General features: G+C 37.1%; 1 protein-coding gene across 3 annotated transcripts in view; it reads left to right on the forward strand.

Moving 5' to 3' along the window:
• Positions 1 to 24,847, forward strand: part of PLA2G4A (phospholipase A2 group IVA) — a 160,629-nt gene extending 135,782 nt beyond the window's left edge. Inside the window, exons 15-18 of one of the 3 annotated variants that reach the window (XM_060009905.1) lie at positions 1,948 to 2,132; positions 12,092 to 12,287; positions 13,787 to 13,944; positions 24,209 to 24,846. In XM_060009905.1, the coding sequence (XP_059865888.1) occupies positions 1,948 to 2,132; positions 12,092 to 12,287; positions 13,787 to 13,944; positions 24,209 to 24,340 (671 nt within the window). In that variant the 3' untranslated portion in view covers positions 24,341 to 24,846. Of the gene's footprint in view, positions 1 to 1,947; positions 2,133 to 12,091; positions 12,288 to 13,786; positions 13,945 to 21,723; positions 22,096 to 24,208 lie in introns of those variants that run through there. The other 2 variants (XM_060009917.1, XM_060009910.1) reach the window with 2 other exon arrangements.
• Positions 24,848 to 25,175: the final 328 nt, after the last annotated feature.

The following is a 25,175-nucleotide window of genomic DNA, read 5'->3' on the forward strand; positions in this document are numbered from 1 at the left end:
CTTTTTTTTTCTTTTTTAACTTGACCTGCCTTTTCATTCAGTTACATGACCTTATTCTTGTCTAACACCCCCATCCCCCATTGTTTCTTGGTTTTCTTTTTTAGCATATTTGTTTTTCATCTAAGACCGTTTTTTCACATCTTCCTACTTTCCTTCAGTACACATCACCTCAGATGTAAACTCTTTTCCACTTTATTTACAAACATCTCTAGTAAATGTTTCTAACATTCCTTTGTTATTCAGTATTTTAGAGATGAGAAATTTGTATAGATATGAGAGAAGAAAACAGTGACTGTTAACTAGAGAAACTTGTAAGGATATTAATGTTTTCTTAAGTAACTAAACCAAAGTCTAATTGAGAACTGTTTCAATTCACATTGAATAAGCGTCCTGGCTAATTGTCTCATTGGTGTTTTAGTTTCAGCTTCTAGTGATGATGAGGACTGTGGATTTTAATCAGACATTAAGAATTTAAAGATTTACTTTCCTCTTTGATCTCTTGTTCTTACAATGTAGTGATAAAATCGACTGTGAGAGAATTATAATCAGCATCATTCTTATTTAGAAATATATGGAGGGAATTAACATGTGATGGGTTTCTATCATGTACTGAACATGTTCCTGGGTAATAGGTATTAACTACATTTTATAGGTGATTTTATAAGCACAGGTTGCTCTGATCCTCTAGTTTTTGTTGTTTCCTCTATGAAAATTGCTCACCAATGGAATTTAAAATCTGGCTCAGAGGTCATAATGCATGTCTAGCATGAGCACCTTCCCTCTATCCTACTGTAATAAACCTCCCTCTTGAGCTTTGCTGCCCTTCTTTCTAACAGAACAAGTGGGAACAGGTGTGAGGACAAGGGGACAGAACAAAATAATTGCATGTCATTTCATTCAGCTCAAATCAATTTAATTCTGATCACATTTCTTTCTCCTAGGAAGAGGATTAGAATCACCACACTTACATGCGAACAGCAACATGTTATCAATATTATTTGTTCATAAAACTAATGATTTCTAGCCCCTGCTTTCCTTCAGATCCCTTGCCATCTCATCCTACTCTCCTCTTAAGTTGTAGCCACACTGTACTTCTTCAAACATACCACTCCTTACTCTGCCTTGGGGCCTTTGCTCTAGTTCTTCCCTCTCCCTGGAAAAAAATACCACCCCCTCCAAATCCTTAGATGGCCAATTCTCTGTTATGAATCTGGTCTCAAAGTCTTCTCAGAGAGGTCTCTCCTGACTACCTACCTGAAGTTCCTCCTTATCCCATTACCCTCTATTATTTCCTTCATTGCATTTATCACTGCCCGAACCATCTTTTAATATATTTGTTGACTGATTTACCAGCAGTGTGCTCTATTGGAGCAGAGTTTGCATCTCTCTTGTTCAGCACCTGGAGGAGGGCCTGAAGAGTAGCAGACAATGCATGTTTGCTGAATGTGTCAGCTGGATTATTCTCTTAGACTCCCATCACCTAGAGAGATGCTGTGTGGGATCCCTTCAGACTCTGCCACTCCCAAGTTGTGTCATTTTAGAGATGAATTTAATGTATTTCATCCTCCATTTCTAGATATCCTCTATCTCACGTCTGTTCTAAGACTTAAGCAAGATAATGCACGGGGAAATGTTTTTCAACAGTAAAGATCTATGTAATGGGAAGTAATGCTACGACAGGGATCATGGCGCACAGGGTAGAGTTACTACTAGGGCCTGAGCCTTGCTTGCACTTTCCATGTATCATCCCACTTAATCCTCACAGCAGCCTTGTTGATAGAATCTTTTATTCTGATATTACAGAGGAAGAAACCAGAAGTCTCCAAGCCCTGAGGGCCTAACCATAGGGAATTTGTCTCACACGTTTACATAACAAATACTTTTAATATCCTAAATAATGTTAAATGATTGTTTAATTCCTTCTTTTCTTTTCTATCCTTTTTAAAGATCCTGATGAATTTGAGCGGATATATGAGCCTCTGGATGTCAAAAGTAAAAAGATTCATGTGGTGGACAGTGGCCTCACATTTAACCTGCCATACCCCTTGATCCTGAGACCTCAAAGAGGAGTTGATCTCATCATCTCCTTTGACTTTTCTGCAAGGCCAAGTGACTCCAGTCCTCCCTTCAAGGTAAGGAGAATTTATGTCGCATTCCATTGTCTGCCACATTCTTTTGCATTGCCTTGTAGCTACCTTAGTCCTCCCAATTTCTTATCCCTTTAGCCTATTTTCTACATTATTTTCAGTAATATTTCCAAAACACAGATGTGATTCAGTCTCTTCCCTGCTTAAAAAAACTCTTAAATGACTTCCCATGACCCTTGTTCAAGTTCATAGTCCTGAGCAGGACAAGAATGATGCACCATATCTAAAGTTCATGAAGAAAATTAGGCTGAAATTTGGGAGTTAGCAGGTGAAAGGTAAGTAAAATGGTGCACAGGGAGTGTATACTATGAGAAGAGAAGAGGACGTAAAATAGTATCTTGATGATCCAACAATAATATCAGGGGAAAAGGACAAAAACCAAGGAAATGTGCAGTGTTATAAAACCAAGTCAAGATATTTAACAACAGGAAGTCTTCGGTGAAAAGCAGTTTCAATAGGGTTGAGAGGGCAGAAGTCATACTGCAGTAATTGGAGGGTTAAGCGGAAGTTAAGAAAATGGAGACAATTCTATAAACTGTCCAGGGAAGAAGGAGATGGACTATATCTGCAAGAGGATGTGGAGAATAAGAAAATGGTGTGTGTGGAGGGGTGCGTCGGAGGTACTTCGAGTGTGTTCAAATGTTTCGATGGTTAGGACTCATGAATGAAGAAATGTTATTGGAGAATGGACAGATGACATACATGATAGAGTTACACCCCTGGGAAGGTTACAGGGGTAGGGAGTGGAAGGGAGATACAAAAATACAGGTGGAGAGGAGTCTGGAAATGTCCGTATTGGGACAAAAGAGAAGGGGGGAAATTATGGCTGTGGATGGAGGTTAGCTGTTAGGCACTGAGAAGGGAAGATGGGAAAGTACTCACCTGATAACTTCTAACTTTTAGAATAATTAGGAGTCAGCATTATCTTTTGAGGGTGAGAGAATGGAGGAAGTGGAGTCTGCCTATATGAAGAAACGAGGAAAAGTTCTGACTAGGGCAACGTAGAAGGATTGCTGGGCAGCACTCAAGTGAGACCACGAATGTTATTTGTTCCTTTTGCCTCAAACTTTCTTTAGATGCAGCTCACATGTTACCTTTCCTGACCTCCACAGGTATAGTTTTAGTACAAAGGACTTAGTCAATTCTTCTAACACAGCGATTTTCATGTTCTACTGTCCATATTTGTTTACATCATATTGCTTCCACTGTCTGTGAACTCCCTGGGGACTAGAACACTCATTGTGTGTGTGTGTGTGTGTGTGTGTGTGTGTGTGTGTGTGTTTTAATCATTTGGTTCTAATTGCTTTGTAAGTGCTAGCCCAAATTATGAGTATGTAGGACAGTTTTTGTGGGTGAATGAATGAAATGCTGTAATAGATGTAAAGTTATTGTTCCCATTTCATAGATTAAGAAATGGAAACTCACAGAAATTAAGTGAAATAGTTCATGATCTCCCAGCCAGGAAGAGTCAGTGATAACCCAGGTCCTCGGACATCTGTTTTCCTTTATATTGTACATGATTAAACTGTTCTTAAGACTAATAATGGTTATAACTCTTTAATATATATATAAACCTCATATTTTATTTTTATTTATTTTTTAAAAAATTTTTGGCCATGCCACAGGGCATGTGAGATCTTAGTTCCCTGACCAGTGATCGAACCCACGCTCCCTGCAGTGGAAGTGCAGAGTCTTAACCACTGAATGGCCAGGGGAAGTCCCCTAAACCTCATATTTTAAAAGTGCTTTCATAGTTTACCTTTTTTGAGGCAGTTAGTGGTATTCAGACAAAGAAACAAGGATTGATGAGATAAGAAATCTCATCACATCAACAAATTAAATAAGATAATGGGTGAAAAGAGCATAGCTCAGGATCTGGCTAGGAAAGTGGTAGTTAAGAAGTAGTCACGTTGGACCAAATTCTAAGGCTCCAGAATGAAAATGTAATGTTCTTCTCTTTTCACTAGCTGCCTCCTTTGTACACCCCTGCGCTGTGTGCTCTGTGCTGTGCACAGCAGTTAATGTTAACACATAGTTTTTTTTTTATAACTATGTAATATCTTTGTTTATTTTTTAAATTTATTTTTATTTATTTATTTTATTTTTGGCTGCATTGGGTCTTCTTTGTTGAGCGCGGGCTTTCTCTAGTTGCAGCTAGCAGGGGCTACTCTTCATTGCGGTGCACGGGCTTCTCATTGCAGTGGCTTCTCTTGTTGCAGAGCACGGGCTCTAGGTGCGCAGTCGTCAGTAGTTGTGGCACGAGGGCTCAGTAGTTGTGGCTCGCAGGCTGTAGAGCGCAGCCTCAGTAGTTGTGTTGCATGGGCCTAGTTGCTCCGCAGCATGTGGGAATCTTCCCGGACCAGGGCTCGAACCTGTTTCCCCTGCATTGGCAGGCGGATTCTTAACCACTGAGCCACCAAGGAAGCCCAAAATACGGTTCTTGATCTTGATAAAATTTTAGCTTTTGGTAGGGGGGAAGACTTTTATACACGAAGTCATTTGGAAGGAAGTTAAGTAACTTATTGTTAAATAGTTACTTGGGTTTATATAACTAGGTGTATTCTAGGAGATCCATACAAAAATAGATTGGTGTGTCCTGGAGTAGATGAACAGGGAAATAAATGAAATAGGATGAAAATGGCACAGAAATGGCAATGAGCACATCTGAGGAGTGATCTGATTAGAGTGATAGATATTACACTCCCGTTAGGAATTTACAGTTGGATGATAGCCAACAGACAATCAATGAAGCGTTTCCAGCAGACAACTGACTTCATGAAATTGGAATTTTAGCATGATTAATATGATAATGGAAAGTAGGATGAATTGGAGGATGGAGAACAAGAGATTAAAATTAAGAGAGATTTACTGTAATGCAGGCATAGGACAGTGCAGTACTGAACCAGGGCAGGTGACTGTGAAAAACCAAGAGCAGGATTTGATGACCCATGAGCAGCAATGGCAGGTTCGTTTCAATGGATGACGCTACCATGATAGTTTAGAAGCTCATTCTGGTGGTAAGAGAAGCTGATTATTCATTTCACCAATGGGAGTGTAAAATGTCAAAGCCATCATTTTATATATGAATCAGAGCTCCACTACATTAATGAACTGATATTGGAAGAAGGTTTTAGAATATTACTTTGTACCTCTAAAAAGAACCATTGTACTTTGTCTAGTTTTTAAACATACTTTGATTCACTATTTCCAATTAAGAAGAATACTTGTAAAAAATTTGGAAATTTGGAATATACATCAAGTGCTCCTGCTATTCATAGACAATGACTACTGATACTTTGGTTTTTACTTTTTTTCTCTCTTCACTGTGTGCGTGCGTGCATGTGTGTGTGTTTATCAACACTAGGGTCATATATTTTTGCTTCTTTCTACTTAAAGTTACATTGTGAGCATTTTACTATGCCATTAAATATTTTAAAAAACATAATTTTAAGCACAGCATGATATCTTTATATGTGGTTATGCATGAATTTATTTAACGATGCTCTCTTTTCACCGTTTAGGTTATTGCTATCTTGTCACCTTTTTCCTCTAATGATCATCCTTGTGCATGAGTCTTTAATCACACTTTTTATTATTTCTTTAGTTGGCTTCTTAGATATTCATTAGTTAAGATTTTTAATAAGTACTTCCAGATCACTTTCCAAAAAAGCTGCACCATTTTACATTACTATATTAGATTGTACATGCAAGCCCTTGTTTTACACAGCTTTGCTGGCATGAAAAAAATGTTACAGCTGTGCATGCTAATAGATGTGCTTTAGAATTATTTTGTCAGTTCCTTACATCCTACTCCTCTTCCTCATATATGAATATGTACTTTATCCTTTAACTATTGGTTAAATTGGTTATTGGTTAATATATCCCTTAACTAACCTTTAACTATCCTTTAACTACTGGTTTAGTATAGCATGAAGCCTATAATTCTGGAATGAATCAGAGACTTAATATAAAGGAAACTGCAATATATTATATGTAATACATTTTTTCCTCCAAAAATGAACTTCAGGAAATTCAAAGTGAACAAAATGAACTTTTCAGGCTCATTTGGAATACTGAAAATGATTTTTTAAACTTATGAGTGTTGTTATATAGAGTGTCATTATAATAATATTCATTTCAATATGGATCTAAAAGATTACTCATCTATAATTTTTAAATTAATAAAAATATACTATTAATGCTAAAGTAGAATAGTTATTTTAGGTATAATATTGTAAGGTTTAAAAATTGAATCTACATCAAAGTTTTTGATAGAAGGGGAGAAGCTCCAATGCAATACCTGGATATAAGCAATATGATTTTATTAAGGTGATTAAATAGTGAATAATTTTCTATTTTTGAGACTAAAATATCGATACCATTTGAAATTAAAGAGTAGAGCAAAAAATTAGAATCGTTAACTTTATTTCATAAGCATTTCATAAGTATAGTTAAATCTCAGATTTTGTCAGGGAGATAGAGAATGATGGATATCATGGCTTTTGATAAAGGCAACAAAGTTCATATTGTATTTTATAACTGGCCTTGAAAGGTCATGACGTCAATGTCAGTGATACTGGAGTCTTTTTTTTTTCTTAGATTAGTGGGCACACACCCTAATAATAGTCCAAATATAAAGAACCTCATGACTCTAAATAGTGTTATTAAATGATTTAAGAAAAACAGCTCTGTGATTCATTTTGTCAAGTTTCTTTTTGTTAACCATTTAGTAACTTAGATATATGCTATCCAAATTCATTTTACCAGTAGGATCCATCCAGGGAAAATTTTAATAGGATTTATCTTTAATTTTGATCATAAAAATAAGCCAGGGTCTTCATATCCAAGTCTGCAAAATAAACAGACTAAATTTAAGGGGGAAATAATTTTGGATGTCTTGAGGAGAAAACAAGGAATATAGGGAAATTTAATTTACTACTGGAGAGTTTTTTCCTTTACCTTACAAAATTTTATGGAGAATAATAGATTTGGGTTGCTATGCCATAAATTGTTATTTTGTATTATGTTGCTGTATATTGGACATAAATCTCACTGTTTTTCAGGCCTTTTAAAATGCTCAGTGACCAGAAGCCAGAACAATGGGTTCATTCTCTTAAAAGAGAAAGAAAGGGGAATTCCCTGGCAGTCCAGTGGTTAGGATGCCACACTCTCACTGCCGAGGGCCCAGGTTCGATCCCTGGTCGGGGAACTAAGATCCCACAAGCTGTGTGGCACAGCCAAAAAAATAAAATAAAATAATAAATAAATAAAAATAAAAGGAAAGAAGGAAGGAAAGGAGGCAATGAAGGAAGGAGAAAAAGAAGAGAGAAGCAAGGAAAATTTTAAATGAGCCAGTCTTTACAAATTATAGAAGCAATATATCTAAATTAACTTTATCTCCCTATATTTTCATTCAAGGTCAAAATTTCATTTACCCACAAATAACACAGAAAAAGAATCTGTATTTTTCCACACTAACTTGATTTATTTATTGACCTTATGGCATGATCCTTGGTTTAGAACCTCTGTATATGATGTACTTACGGTTTTTAGGTTGGATGAAACCAGCATGGCCAAACCAATCCAAGTGTTAGCTCTGTGGGCGTCAGTCCACCATGTCTGATGAAAGGAACTGCATGTTATTAAATGAAGCATTTACAGATTTACCTCTTGTGTTAGTTTCCTGGGGCTGCAGTAACAAATTACCACAAACATGGTGGCTTGAAACAACAGAAGTATATTCTCTCACAGTTCTGGAGGCCAGAAATCGAGATCAAGGTGTCCTCAGGGCCACACTCCCTCCAAAAGCTCTACAGGAGAATTCTTCCTTGCCTTTTCCAGTTTCTAGTAACTCCAGGCTTTCCTTGGCTTGTGGCTGTATAACTCCAATCTCAGCCCCTGTCTTCCTATGGCCTTCTCCTCTGCGTGTGTGTTCTTGTAAGAACATGTGTCTTTGGATTTATGGCTCACCCAGCTAATCCACAATGATCTCATCTCCATACCCTTAATTACATTTGCAAAAACCCCTTCTCCAAATGAGGTTGCATTCACAGGTCTTGGGGGTTGAGGGCATGGACTTGTCTTTTGGAGGGCCACCATTCAACCCATTACACCTGTATTGGTCATGGAGGATCAGATGCCTTGTGATAAGGAGATATACCCAACGTTAATTTCTCCTTACATATTTTGGTGAATGTATAGTAACCTCTTAGTGAAAAAGAACTAAGGAGAAGTACAAAGTGCTCTGTAAATTCTATACACTGTTAGATATAGAAAATTATTTCATGTCTATTGCATTATAAAGCTCTTGGAACCTAATATAATACATTTTTTGGAAGTGGGAATGACCATAACCACAAAATAATGAATTCTAAATTGTTGTTTATATTCATTGTATCTTATACAATTGTTGCTTCAATAATTTTTAAAAATTCTGTAAATTTATTTACACAATTATACTCCATACCTCTCCCCAATCTAAAAATAGATTTTGAATAATGATAAATATCTTAGAAAACACATAGCCTAGGTTTATACAGAAAAAAAAACCTCATTTCCTCTAGAGAAAAGCTAATTTATTATACATATATAAATTTAATTTAAGTATATATTTATTTACATATATAAATAAATAAAATGGCATATATATGCCATTAACACTATAGTTTGAATATATTTCTATGTTATTTAGATTGTTTTTCCTATCTTTCAAGATGTTTTAGTACTTAAAAATGAGCACAAATATCTTACAAAGTATCACTTGGAAGGACACTATCAAGTTTTTATCTCCACAGAAAATCATTTTAGTTAGTACTACGTGAATTTACCATGAATTAGCCTGTGGAAATCTGAACTGTCTGAGGTGTCAAACAATAACCAAAATGGATGGTTAGAACACAGTTCTGGCATATTGCTGTAATTTGCGGAGCAGCAATTTTTTTGCTTACTGCATTCTTCTAAAATACTCTTTTCAAACTCGTCTGCTCTACTTATAGTTGTGTCATTGTTTCTTAGCCATTACAGACAGAGAAACAAGACATCAGAGAGGAGATGGCTTTTCCATCCTGTAATCACTGCCTTTATAGTCATCAGTTTTTAATCTTTTCCATGTCAGGATCATATAAGGAAAGGGAAAGTTTCCATCACTTCCCGATTCCAGCGTAAAATATTTATCTAAAAATAGCTCGGTCTTTTACCTCACACAATTCCCCTTTTCCTCTTTCTCCACCATCCACACATCACTGGTCATACCCTTGAGTCATGTTTGGAAACACTAGAAAGCTCCTTCTTTTCCTTGTTCTCACGCAATTCCACAGCGTGAACTTTTAGTTTTATTTTGATGTTGAATAATCCTTAATGAATAACTGGGAACAGTGCTAGACAAGAAGTAACAGGCTGAATAATTCAACTGAACAGGAAGAAAAATGATTTAGAGATAAAAGTTTTCTCAAGTTTCTAACAAGCAATTATTCATATATATGTATGGGATTTTCTGTAAAATATAATCACATTTAGCTTAACAGTTCATGAAACAAATGCTTTAATATAAATCAAATCCTTTGTTCTCCCAGATTTTTATTTCTCAGTAAATGGCCTTGAGAGAGTCGATCAACTTAAAATTCACGACATTCTAGAAGCATCAGGAACAGTGAAAGTTCAATGAAAAACATATTTTTCTCTGAATTTAAGGTGCTATTTTATTTTTTTATTTATTTTTAACATCTTTATTGGAGTATAATTGCTTTACAATGGTGTATTAGTTTCTGCTTTATAACAAAGTGAATCAGCCCTCTTGCGTCTCCCTCCCACCCTCCCTATCCCACCCCTCTAGGTGGTCACAAAGCATAAGGTGCTATTTTAAAGTACTTGTTTTCTTAAATATAAATTACTGAGTTTTTAAAAATACATGATCTCATTTAATCCTCACAGCAATGTTCAGGAAGATAATAGTGCTAACTTTATTTTACAACTCATTTATGTATATATGAGTTGCTGAGAAATAAGAAACAGCTGAAATGTAGATAAAATGGGATTGGGAGCCTGCTATTTCAAGGATAGTACACAACCTGGTCCATGTGCATTTGTTGTTACTTATGATCCCTATGGTGCCATTAGGAGAGCATCACTGCATAATTCCTCCCACAAAATAATTTCTTCCCTGTTTAGCTGTAGTGATAAGCGGTTTGTCTCAGATCACCGAGCTTGCAAGTCAAGATGTGCTGGGCCTTTCAGGCTGCACAGCCCAGGCATGAAGCCATCCATCATGTTCCCTGCCTCTTCCATACACTATCATATCTATTTTTTATATTTCCCATTGATTTATAATCCCTAAGTATCCAAGGACAGCCTCTCTCTTACGCCTAGAATATAGGTGCTCAATTATAACGTTGAATGAATTAATAAGCACTCTGAGGAAATAGTCCAGGTATACTGCAAAATCTCATGGCAAATAAATACTTTTTCCATAGCATTTGCCACAGTTTTAAACCTGAAGTGTTATTTGATTACTACCAGGCTATGTACATCCCATAAGAACAAGAGTTTCACTCAGTGTTATGTCCCCACCTCCTAGCATGGAACTTAGATTGGCAACTAATGATTATCATTGAATGAATCAATGTGATTACAAGGGTAGTTAAAAAACTTAAGATGATAGTGATCATTTCTCTAAAACTTCCCTCCTTTAGGGATTTCCCCAATACCATTGCTATCTCTCTTCCTTTTTCCTCTTTTCTTTCTTCACTTTTCCCCTTCCATCTCTTTTCTTCTCTTTACTGGCATTTATTTGTCAAATAGTTGCATAGCATGAAATGACAGGCATGGTTCTAAATACTGCACTCATTAATTTATTTAATTCTAACAGCAGTCTTATGAAATATGTACTATCATTGCCATCTTTACTTTATATTTGAGGATATTGGGTGTGGAGACATTAAGGAACATGCCCAAAGTCCCAGAGCTTGCACTTTAACTCAGGCAATCTGGCCCCGGAGTTGGTGCTTTTCCCACTACCACAGTCTGCTTCTTATTTGTCCTTTTTGCCCTTCAGCTGCATTTCAGTAGAAATAAGCTCTATTCGCTGCATCTCTCTGTATTGATTTATGTTCTTTAGTTTAAATGTAATTATTTTTTGTGCTTACCCATTGTGCTAGTCAGCCTTGAGGCAGAAACAAACCTGAAACCTCAGTAGTCGACAGCAACCTTGTATTTCTTGGGCACGTTACCTGTCAGTGGATGCAAATGAGCTCTGTGGCTGTGTGCCAGGTGTCTTCTCATTCCAGTAAGGATGTATAAGCCTTTTATCCGGAAGGAAGTTCATATGTGGAAGCAATGACAATCTGCTATGCCCATTAACTAACTCTTGGTTCCTCTGTATGGCCAATTCTTGGCCACTGCACATAGAATAACAAATGATGCCAGAAGCTCAGCTTCTTTTCATAAACAAAAGCAAAAAAAAGAAAAGAAGAAAAAAGCTAATTCAGGGCAACTCAATGTTTTTGCATTCAGAAAATGTATTAATTTTTAATCAGTTTTGTGGAGAAGATGCAGGTAAAAAATCAGTAACAGAGTGCTCCTCATTCTGCTTCAACAAATTCTTTTTGACTCTGAAGGGTTAAAAAGCATTCACTTGGCTTATAAATGCCCAGAACTCATAATATATGCTTATTTCTCTAGCAATTGCATCGACATAATATCATTCAGTTCAGTTCATTAATAATTTTTCAATGCCTCCTATGGAACTAGCCCTATACAAAAAGTTGACAAAATAATAGTGAGTTTGTTTATGGAGTCATTTTATATATTTTGAGATTGATAAGCTTCTTAAGAACAGGGTCATTTTTCATCCTAGCAAGGAGCATACTGCTAGCACACAGTAGACACCTAACTAATATTGAATAATGTGCAGACCAACTGAACAAATGATCTTTCCCTCTCTTCCATAGGAACTTCTACTTGCAGAAAAGTGGGCTAAAATGAATAAGCTCCCCTTTCCAAAGATCGATCCTTATGTGTTTGATCGAGAAGGACTGAAGGAATGCTATGTCTTTAAACCCAAGAATCCTGATGTTGAGAAAGATTGCCCAACTATCATCCATTTTGTTCTGGCCAACATCAACTTCAGAAAGTACAAGGCTCCAGGTACATTGGGAGTTATATTCTGTAAAGTAGCAATCTGATAAAGACTAACATTAAGCTGGTTCATGCTGACACTGCCATACCAGCTATTACAACATTGAACACTTCCCTTACCTTGATAAATGGCTACTATCCTGAGACCTCGAGTACTCCCCCTCTTTCTTAGCCCAAGATCCCCTGGCTCCTCATTATTCAGAAACTGAAGGGTGAACAACAAGCTCAGTAAAAATCTCTGGGGCTTTACTCCACAACCTCAGATTGTATTTGTTCTGATTGAATGGTACCCTTGTCATAGGCATTGTTAAATATTTTAAATACTACCCTTGTAAGGGAGGCTTTGTTTCAGAACAAATCATGCAAAAAATTCTGGGAATGTTAACTGGCCATAAAAATTAATGTTATCTAGCAGTACGATATGGCTAGTAATTTCAGCTTGCCATGTTATATTCCATAAAAAAAAAAGAGAATCAAATTTAAGGCATTTTGTTTTGCCACATCCAGAGGAGTCTATAGACTCTTCTGTATCCTGGAAGATACTGATTAACAAAAGGAGATCTAGAGATTGACAGGCAAGATGCTAAATGCCTCAAAATCGTATTATTTTAGGACCAGAAAATGTAGCTGTGAAAGGACAGACAAAAAATAGTCATGGAGAAGACAGTGATCTTCTTCTAGATAGTGGAGGGAGTCAGAGAAAAAAATCAAGAGAGGTGGAGATTATCATGTCATACTTCAACACAAAAGAAGGAAGAATTTGTTGGCATTTTTAGTTATTGAACAGTGGAATACTTAAAACCTAGAAAATTTTGAATTTTCTATCACTATTAATTCTCAAAAATAGGATGTGGAGGGGATTCCTGTGACATGAAGACAATTAATTAATGTTTGGATTTGGATTCTACCAGAAGCAGATTCCAAGCAAAGGGTTCAAGTGAAAATGGTTTATTTGGGTGAACTAGGAAACTTTAGTAAGAGAGCAGGGAACTGATAAAGGGAAGAAAGGCGGACAACAAAAGATGTGTTAGTAAGCTGCTACCATGAGGAGAACCTGATCCTGCTGGGAAACTCTAGGAAATGAAATAGAACCTATGGTCTGGAATCATCCTTCCCACTTACACAGCAAGCGGCAAGGGAACTGGGGAGTTTATATACCAACACCATAGAGTCTTTGGTTGACTGCTTCCTGGGACAGAGTATTGTCTACTGGAATTTCCAGCCTGATGCTAGTGAGCAAAGCATCCTTGAACAGTAACAGGAAGGAGTAGAAAGCTCTTAGGCACAGAGATGCTGCTATTGGCAACTGGAAGTTGCCCAGTCAGAACACACGAAAATGGTCAAGTCCAGGAAATATAGACAGAGGCCTAATAGTGTATACTAAGGCTTATATGACCCCTGAAGGGGCTACCAATGTTATGTTTATGGCTATTTGTATGTTTTATGCTCTGGATTTTAGAGGTAATTTGTGGTTTTCAAAATAACACCATTTGAGACTCTTATATTAGGTGTTCCAAGAGAAACTAAGGAAGAGAAAGAACTAGCTGATTTTGATATTTTTGATGACCCTGAATCACCATTTTCAACCTTCAACTTTCAATACCCAAATCAAGCATTCAAAAGGCTGCATGATCTGATGTACTTCAATACCCTGAACAACATCGATGTAAGTATCTCCTACAATCATTGACAATGTCAAATACTTCCATATAACATGAACATAGCAATACCTCATTTTAATTAATTAAAAGTAAGGTTTATGAACGACACCCCAACTGTACCATTTTATTTTTCATGAATTATTCTATTAAGCTCCAGAAGAACCCCATAAAATTCACAAATAAGAAAACAAATGCCTCCAAATTGGCAGAGCCCACATTTCATAATATTATTTGATTGAAGGATAGTTATCCTCAGCTTCTTTCCCGAAGTATCTAGTGTATTTCTCATATGAAAAAATAAATTTTAATTAGGAAGAAAAGTGATAAAATGGAAATATAAGAGTGAGAAAGTGAGTGTAACCAGAAGTGTAGTTAATCTGCAAAAATAGCATGACTTTTCATGGATACACTCATGCCTTTAAATGTCTTTATTTTTGTGGATCTTAGAAATGTCTCCCAAAGTAGCAGTGTCTCCATTTTTAGCCCTGGAGATATCAAGTATGCTTTGCTCCAGAAATATAAGAAACAAGTCATTCTCTTCAGTATTATTCCAATCACTAGTTTATCTGCTGCTAAAATTCTGTCTCTGTGTAAAATTCTTTAGCTGCTAACTCACCATTTAGGACCACTATTGTGTAATTGGAATCATGTTGGCTTGCGGTTCCACGTCATAGTGTCTGACAAATGGTTATCAGTCGTAAAAGCCCAAGTTCATTGGCCTAATCGGATTTTGCACATTAGAAAAAAAGAATAAAAGAAAAAGAAAGAAAGAAATCAAATGGAGAGGGAAAGGTGTCATGCCTGATTTGTCAGTCTTTTTGGAGACTGTATGAATGGAGTAAAAGAATGTACCGTGCGAATGAGTCTTCCGTGCATATGAGATTTAATTACATTTTGTGATCTAATAGAATACTGGCACATCTAGTTTGCTTGTTTGTTTAGTTTGGTCTGAAACTAGTAATGATCAATTGTGTGCAGTTATAACAGTTACACCATAATACGTTTATTAATCAATGTCTTTAATTTTTGTAAGCATATGAAATTTTTCCCAATAACCTTCAGTTTCTGCAACTCTAAAGTGTTTCTTGTCAGCCTTCATTTGTGAATATGTGATAATTCAAGTAAAACACGCTTAACAACATTTATAGAATATATCATTGTCTAAATAGATTTATTCCTTTTCTTTTTCTTTTATATTATTCAGTGAAAATCAGAAATCCATATGCTACATTGTTTCTGTGGTGATGGTGAAAATTTAAAGAATATTAAGAGAAAATCAGCATTTTAATCTATGATTCATAGGGAGCAAACAGACATTCTCAAAATGGAGTTGTGTTTTATGAAACCTCATGCTGTTAAAATAGAAAAGAACTAAGGGTTAATACAGGAGTAATCCTGTATTTCCAGTATGAAGCCAATAAACTCAAAATTGTATTTTGTACTCCTTGGGATGAAATGTATTAAACTTGATCAGTTGTCCTAAAATGGAAAAAAATAGCTTATAGGAATATATAAATACCCTATTGGACTTGGGAAAATAAAAGGACACATACACAAAAGTATATCTGTATATAGACATACATGTATATGTACGTGTGTGTCTATATATATATGTAACTTACACAACTACATTTCTCTCATTGTTTTCAGTTTTGGTTTATGTAAAACCTTGTAAGCTATTGTCTGTAAAGAATGATATAGTTCTATTTATATATTTTACATTCTTCAAAGTAATTTGTTTGACACATAGATGAAACAGTTAAAGCCTGAACAAAACCAGACTGAATTCCAAAATAACTGTCCTGAGCTCATCAGATACAGATTTTTCACAAGCCGTTTAATTAAGCAGGTTTTAATTGCTCCTAAGAAGTTTTCTGACACAGTAAGTAGAAGTAAGGTCATAGACTTTATATCATGTTTAGCTCTTAGATGGGCTATTTGTGTGACTTTGAATAAGCTATTTAAACTTCTTGAGCCTCAGTTTCCTCACCTCTGAAACAGGTGTCACAGCACCTATCATAGTGGGAGTAGTGAATCTTGAATCAAGTGACATATGAACAGTGCCCTGCAAACAGAAGCTGCTTAATAAATGGGAACCATAACTATGTGTGTCTGTATCCCTTACCACGATGGATACACCTCAAGACCTTTGCAAATGCCCAGAATTAAGAATATAGACAAGTCAATATAGGTAATGGCAGCCCAGGCAGTAAATGCATATATTTTTTGAATGAATGAATGTAGGCTTCCTCTTAAATTATATGACCATTGAGACTTCTGTTCAAGTGATTCTTGGTTGTGTGTGTGTGTGTGTGTGTGTGTGTGTGTGTGTGTGTGTGTGCGCCTCATACCCGGGTAAGACTTCAGTTTTCACTGACATGTATCTCTCCTTTGATGACTCCCATTCCCTGCTTTTAACCAGGAAAACACATTTTATCAGAATCAAAGCTTCTTGGTAAGTGATGATAAAGAAAGAACAGCCAAACTCTGAGGTAGGATGCTGGGTCACTAGGCTCAATCGTGAGCCAAATCGCTCATTTTCACACGATTCGACGAGAGTAGGTGACGTATTCACGTTGCAGCAACACAACACATGTTTACTTGCCACAGACTGTTGGAATTTTTCACCAATTGTGGACACTGTGTATATAAACACTTCTAATGCAAAGACATCTGACTGCCAATCCCATGGAGGCAGTTTTCAACTTTGTGGCCACCACCACCGTGGCTTAAGGCAAATTTTCATCTTCAATTCACATTCTGACTTAAATCTTTACTTTGAAAATGTCAACCTGTCTCCGACAGCTCTGCTGCTGTGCTTCTGTTGCTTCATTTTCCCCAGACATTCTAGCAGCCCTGCTTTGCTGAAGCTAAATTCCAGTTCATCTTTAGAGAACTTCTGTTTCTGCTCACTTCATGACAGCAGGCTGGGTTTCTCATTAGTGTCGGGTTTCTGCACTTACTCAGTCCTCCCAAATTCCTTTTCACTGAACGTTGCCTAAGTGCTTTTTACAATGGCAGCATTTCATGGGGGTTTTTCTGTGTCTTTTTTTTTTATTTTAAGAAACCTAATATATAGTGACTTACACTGGTAGACATGTGGTATGTGGAAAATGCAGAGGCTTTCGAGTTAAACCAAATTGGGTACTCAGATTTTTGCTTGTGCCTCTTCGCTAGGTGACGTTGGGCATGTTGATTAACCTTTCCAAATTTTACTTTCCTCATTTGTAAAAGGAAACAATGATACAGATTTTTATAGGATTGGGATGAGGATTAAGTAAAAGAATATAATTTAAGAGCTTGGCACGTACGAGACACTCAGTTGAAACAGGTAATATGTTAGTGATAATAATTACTATCCGTGTCCAAATTTATCTTCTGCTTTTAATTATAAACTTAAACCCTTTAAAAACAATGACTTGCCTTATTTACCTTGTATCCTCCAGAGGTACCGATCACAATGCCCGACACCTAAAATAAATATGCAACAAAATTTTCATAAGTCATTTAAAAAATGTCATCGACTTACTGGCAGAAACGGTGGAAGAGTTTAATGTAATAGGAGGAACGAGTAGTGAGTGTCAGGATACAGGGCCTGTTGGTGGGAGGCAGATGCCTGACTGTGGAGAATCTCCAGGCCGTGTATGCCTGGCCAGGTAGTGTGACTACATGCTGTACCCATAAACTACCACCTCGATCTAGAGGAAATACACTTTCTGAGGTCTCTTTTCCAGGACCAGTTATCACAGGAAAATGTACTGTTATGCAGTCTCACTCATTCAGTTTATTCATCCAGTTGGCATATTCTAAAGACAGGGACAGCATATGCCAATGCTGCATAATCATGAGCTTTTAAAATTCTTTCTCCAGTGATCCTGTAAAGTGTTAAATATTAAGGGTTAATTAAAATGAGGAAAAGTGTATATCCAGAAGTACTGGTATTTACTTCTTCATTTACTGATATTTCATCATCATGTTAAGAGTGTCTAGGTACAAGTTAAAGTTTTTATCTTTTACAAAATAATTTAGAAGCTTATTATGTATCATAGCCTTATTTTTTTATGTGATATCTCTAGGCATTTCTTTTTTTTTTAATTGAAGTATAGCTGATTTATAATACTGCATTAGTTTCAGGTGTATAGCACAGTGATTCAGTTATACATATATGGATATCTATATCTACATCTATATCTCTCTCTATATATGTTCCCTTTCAGGTTTTTTTTCCCTTTTAGGTTACTACAAAATATTGAGTATAGTTCCCTGTGCTATACAGTATGTCCTTGTTGGTTATAATGGCCTTCTATATCAGGCCCAAATTCATTTACCTTTAATGCTACCTATAATCTTTTTATATCTTATTTACTTATTAATTCAATACATATTTATTGAGTATCTACTGTGTTGTATCCTTAGGAACTAAGGATACAGCAATGCACAAAACAAAAAGAACAAGGAAAACTTTTGAGTGCTTAATATAAGCCAGATATTTCCTTTTCAAATATTCAGCATTCACAACTGGCCCATGAGGTAGGTATTTTTTATTTCTATGTGAGGAAACCGAATCATGGATTACGTAGGCTGATTGCTAGAAGTCACACTGTTATGTTGAGGAGCTGAGATGGGGCCAAAGGTTTTTTTCTCACTCTTTCCTCCCTTTTGAACCATCTATCTTTCAAGAAGACTTATGTCCTAGTATACCCCAAACACAGCTTCCTTTCCAGCCGAACCACTTCCCAGATGTTTCCTGTACATGCCATGACCTTCCATCTTCAGCCTCTTTATGAGATTATCCTTTTACTGAGAATGCCCAGTCTTTCCTCTCCACTTATCAAATCCTGCTTGTCCTTCAACTCAACTCAAATCTCATTGTCTCCATGAGTTGAGCTTTATCCTATTTAATTGACCTCCAGTGAGCACCTTCTGGGCAGTCATTAATTTCACAAATTTTTATTCTTCCCCTTCCGTGTTCTAAGTGCTGGGATAAAACATGACAAGACTACTTAAGGCCCCTACTTTCATGACACTATTGGGAAGCAGGCATTAGCCAGTAAATCCACAGTAATTTACTGCAGAATATCTTCTTGCATTCTGCTATATTTATAATTTTTATTTCTCTCTCAAAACATACTGTAACTTTCTTTTAAGGCTCATTTTAAAATTTCTGTTGTGTGAATCCAGTACTTACTTTTGGAGCGCTTCCAATCTCACGTCTCTAAATTTGTTCCTTTGGGGGAATGATTACATTTTTCATGTTTTCTTTTTTTTCCTTATGCCTTTACTGCCAAATATTTAAAGGATCTGGCAAATTGGGAGACTATTAAATGGCACAGGTGAAAGATGACACCAGTCTTATTTGGGGATAGGTGATGGGGATGAAGAGGGTTGAGATATAAGGACCCCTGCAAGGATAAAACTGACGGGAAGGATTTGGTCTCTCAATGACTTTTGGGGGGGAATGAAAGAGGAAATTAGGTGTAAACACTATTGATGATGACTCCTAGTATCATTTTAAAAAATAGGAAGACTCAAATATAACATATCGCCTTTTCAAACACATCTGATTGTACCATGTGTCACGCCGAAAGGTTTGCATTTAGCAACTGATGTAACGCTGAGCTCAGCCACTTCGGTTTACATCACAGGATTATACATCAGGGGTCCCCAACCCCCGGGCCAGGACCAGTGCCTGTTAGGAACCGGGCCGCACAGCAGGAGGTGAGCAGCGGGCAAGTGAGCGGAGCTTCATCTGTATTTACAGCCGCTCCCCATCACTCACATCACCGCCTGAGCTCCGCCTCCTGTCAGATCAGCAGCGGCATTTGATTCTCATCGGAGCGCGAACCCTACTGTGAACTGCGCATGCGAGGGATCTAGGTGGCGCGCTCCTTATGAGAATCTCATGCCTGATGATCTGAGGAGGAGCTGAGGCGGTGTTGCTAGGGCTGGGGAGCGGCTGCAAATACAGATGATCGTTAGCAGAGAGGTTTGACTGCACAGAGACCATAATAAATCAACTGCTTGCAGACTCATATCAAAACCCTATCAGTGAGTAGCAAGTGACAATCAAGCTGCATCTTACGGAGTAGACTGGACATAAGCAACACACTTCGGCTGTCACTGTCTCCCATCACTCCCAGATGGGACCATCTAGTTGCGGGAAAACAAGCTCAGGGCTCCCCCTGATTTTGCAATATAGTGAGTTGCATAATTATTTCATTATATAGTACAGTGTAATAGTAATAGAAATAAAGCGCACTTATAATAAATGTAATGCACTTGAATCATCCCGAAACCATCCCCCGCCCCACCCTCCTGCCAGGTCTGAGGAAAAAATCATCTTCCATGAAACCGGTCCCTGGTGCCAAGAAAGTTGGGGACCACTGTTACACATCACAACAAGCGGGTAATCTGAAAAACCTGGTTAATGGTTTCACAGTGTTAATGCGCCACCTAGTGGTTTGACATGCACATTCTAATTGCATATTTGGGTTTTTCAGCTATAAATGTGAATATCCATTTTCCTTTAAAAGAATGGCCTGTTTACTAAAAACACCTTCCAAGGGCCAACTATGATAAACCCACTAGTTCATAATATTGCTATTGTTGATCTTTTTGTGCTCATGAATTCATTGTAAAGAAGTTGACAGCAGTCATGATTAGCACAATGTCCCCTGCAGTTGTTTTTTTTTTTAAATATATTTTAAAGCTTTTTGGGTGTTTGGAAAGTAAAGAACTGATTTTTAGTTTTACTTGGGTACTTCTCTGCAATGAGGGTTGGTGTGTCTCATGTTGCTTTGGTGCTCCTTTCAGTAGGAGAAACCAACTGAAAACTTGCTGACATGATCTCTAGAAAGACAGGGAGATTATTAAAAAGAAGATGTAGTAGGACACATTTGATAGCAGAATTGATTTGCTGACTTTTACCATATAATAAGCCCGCTGTTGGCTATACATGGTGCATTTGTTTCTAGTAAGCTTTACAGCCTCACATCTAATTTAAAGCTCACATCTAATTTAAATGTCCTCACATATGGTCAGCTTAAAAATACCAACAATAAATAGATGCTAGTTGTGGATTGTTTCCTATGTGCCAGGCATTGTGCAAAGTGCTTTATATAAATGATCTCCAGTTCCCACAAAAGCCAAGATTAGTATTATTATTTCCATTTTAAAGAGGAAACAGGCTCAAGGATATAAGTTAATTCCCCTTGATCTCACACAGCCAAGAAGTGACTGTGCCTGGAGGCCCTCTATCAAGGTGTCCTTCATAGGCTTGAAGCCCCCTCTTCTGTCTCCATAGAATTATGTTTCCCTTACTCATGGGAAAGATGGGGTCAGCTAATATCTGCTTTGCTTAAAAGACTCAGTAACATTTGAGCCCATTTTTCCCAGAAGACCATTTTATATATATATAATTATATATATAATTTTATATTTACATGTTATATATAATATAATTATATATTTATAATATAGATATATAAGCACTTACATATTTATTTAAAATAAATATGTGTATTTTATATTTTCCGCAGAAGACAATTTTATATATATATAGTTATATATATAATTGTCTTCTGGGGAAAATATATATAAAATTAAAAATCATAAAGCAAGCAAAGGTATCACATTCCTGTGATAAGTCCCTCTTTCTAGAATATGACAGTTTGTTTGAAGTTAGCATTAGAGAACAGAGGGCCCTGCCCATTGGGCCTTACATAAAGTCACAGAATATTAACTGCATGTTAGTGTCACCTAAGTCAAACATTTCTCTCCTCCAGGTACTGAACCCAGCTTGCCCAGTTAGATTGGATGTGAAATGGGAAAACCCTACTGTGCACACATCTCCAAGGCCAAGAGGGCCACACCAGCTCTGAGTGAGAAGGGCCAATGGTGTTCTAAACTTCTCAGATTTGCCAAGTATTCCTGCCCATGGTAGAGGGCTGAAAAGCATGTGTCTAATACCTTAACATGGCCTCACAACCCCTGGGGAAGGGAAAAAAGTGAATCGTGGCATATTCATGTGACTTGCCTCTGGCCCTGAAACTTCTGTCTCATTAGTGGATATATGTATACGTGTAACTGATTCACTTTGCTGTACAGCAGAAACTAACACAGCATTGTAAAGCAACTATACTCCAATAAAAATTAATTAAAAAAAAAAAAACAACGATGAAATTGTATAGTCCTATCCTGAGAATGGAGTCTTCCTGATTTTGTCAGGGTTCAAAAACAGCAGCAGAGGGGCTTCCCTGGTGGCGCAGTGGTTGAGAGTCCGCCTGCCGATGCAGGGGACACGGGTTCGTTCCCCGGTCCGGGAAGATCCCACATGCCGCAGAGCGGCTGGGCCCGTGAGCTATGGCCGCTGAGCCTGCGCGTCCGGAGCCTGTGCTCTGCAACGGGAGAGGCCACAACAGTGAGAGGCCCGCGTACCACACACACACAAAAAAAAAAACAGCATCAGAGCCAAGGTTACTATCCAGGCCTCTCTTCCAAAAGCCCATTCTCATTGCTCTGCAGTAACTGCTTCAACCAAATTCCAGATTTTCTCTTCATTCCAAAAGTTCCTAACTAGGTTAACATCATACCAAAAAAAGTACATGATAATTATAATAGCGGTTCTTAGAGGTTGTAGTCACCATTAATTTGGGTATATGCAAAGATTATTCTGAATAAAGAATAGCCATCATCGATAAAATCACAAAGCATGGTGTTTCCTAGATAGAGGACATCCATGTTTTATAACTGCATTTGTTTCACTGAGGAAGCAGGGCAATTCTCCAGCAATTTATTTTCTCTTTAGGATTAGGGAAAGTCTCGTACTTCCTTGTGGTCTCTCATTTCTGCTTATCTACTAACTATAAAGGACATAAATTCTAGATTTAGTAGTTACTTATTTCTTCCCTCTTACTACCTTCCCCATGAAGGACAGAATGAAGATAAATTTACCATGTTACACATATTTTATTTCCTATTTTATCAGCAAAAAATCTGAAACAGGGGCTTCCCTGGTGGCACAGTGGTTAAGAATCCGCCTGCCAACACAGGGGACACGGGTTCGAGCGCTGGTCCGGGAAAGGACCCATGCCCCACATGCCGCAGAGCAATTAAGCCTGTGTACCACAACTACTGAGCCTGTGCTCTAGAGCCCGCGAGCCACAACTACTGAGCTCACATGCCACAAGTACTGAAGCCCGTGCACCTAGAGCCTGTACTTCGCAACAAGAGAAGCCACCGTAATGAGAAACCCATGCACTGCAAGGAAGAGTAGCCTTCCTTTGCCGCAACTAGAGAAAGCCCGCGCACAGCAACGAAGACCCAACGCAGCCAAAAATAAATTAATAAAAATAAATTAAAAAAAAAATCTGGGACACTCCCACAACAGTTCTTTCTCTGCTGGCGGAAGGAATAGTATCTGGATACAAACTGAACAAGAGTGTAATGTGCACAGAGAAAGACAAACATCATATGGTATCACTTATATGTGGAATCTAAAAACGTACAAATGTACAAAAACGTACAAAAACGTACAAACTTATTTACAAGGCAGAAATAGACATAGAAAACAAACTTACGGTTACCAAAGGGGAAAAGAGGGGGATAAATTAGGAGTTTGGGATTAGCAGATAACACAATACTGTATATAAAATAGATACAACAAGGACATACTGCATAGCACAGGGAACTATATTAAATACCTTCTAATAACCTATAATGGAAAAGAAACTGAAAAAGAATAGATAGGTAGATAACTGAAAAAAAAGAATATATATATATATAACTGAATCATTTTGCTGTACACCTGAAACTAACACAACATTGTAAGTCAGCTATACATCAATTTAAAAAAAATTTTTTAAGTGTAATGGAGATGTTGAATTTAAATATATACATGAGGGACTTCCCTAGTGGCACAGTGGCTAAGACTCCTTGCTCCCAATGCAGGGGTCCTGTTTTCCATCCCTGATCCAGGAACTAGATCCCACATGCATGCCGCAATTAAGAGTTCACGTGCCACAACTAAGAAGCCAGTGAGCTGCAACTAAGGAGCCCACGAGCCGCAACTAAGACCCGATGCGACCAAATAGATAAATAAATTAATTGAATAAAATAAATAAATATATACATGCATGACTCAGAGATTTCTCTATTTCAAAAAGAATACGATAATAAAAAGGTAAATTATATATATATATTTTTGACCAAACAAATGTTTCAGTGAGTTCAGAACAGCACTAATTATACATCTTTTGCCTCTATTCACAGGTAATAAAGAATGCCATAGTTGAAAGCATTGAATATAGAAGACAGAATCCATCTCGTTGCTCTGTTTCCCTCAGTAGTGTTGAGGCAAGAAGATTCTTCAACAAGGAGTTTCTAAGCAAACCCACAGCATAGTTTGTGTACTGGAAAGCTTAGCAATTTCTGATGCAGAGGCAGTCTGAAATTCCGTGACAACTGGATTTAAAAGCACAGGACAGATATTAACACTGGTCTCAAGAGACTGGTTAATACTCAAAGTTGCAGTTATTTAGCTGCATAGAATAATACCCTTAAAAGTTTGTTAGATTGACAGATGATGTCAATTGTGTAAAAATATACTTAGCTACATTTTCTATCAGTATGAATTTCCTGATGCAAATGTAGGGACATATGCTGTATTTTTAGACATTCCTCACCAACTATCTTATGTGTTCCCTTTTTAAAAACGTGGTTTCTTTTTTAGAATATTTAAAGGTTCAGTCTCAATATGGAATTCTTTGTATTGTGCGTGAATGTAAGTCACTGACTGGATTTATTTGTGCCATGAGACAACACTATTTTTTATTTATATATGCGTAGATACATATATGAAATAAATACGTCTATATACAAATGAGCAAGAGGTAACTGAGTTTTTGTTTGTTATCTTTAATGAAATATTGCACCGTTGCTATGACAGATGCTCAGATTCATGGCTTTCAAACACAAAAGTTAAACCTAAACTCAAATTTGAAACATCATTTTAAATCATGGTGATTTTTCTTAGAAAGTATGTATAATTTGTTGAGCAAATGGCATACATTTATTCAAAGTGTAGAAAAAAAAATTTAACCACTTCTAGTTTACTTTGCTGATATTACCCTGTTTGTCCAACAGAGAGCAGTTGACCTCAGAGAAGAATCCAGAAGAGTGACAAGGGCTGTATCTGCAAGGCTTGTCTTAGGGACAATCTGTATTGCATGACTGTGGT

The sequence above is a fragment of the Delphinus delphis genome, chromosome 1, assembly GCF_949987515.2.
Source record: "Delphinus delphis chromosome 1, mDelDel1.2, whole genome shotgun sequence".
Taxonomy (NCBI): domain Eukaryota; kingdom Metazoa; phylum Chordata; class Mammalia; order Artiodactyla; family Delphinidae; genus Delphinus; species Delphinus delphis.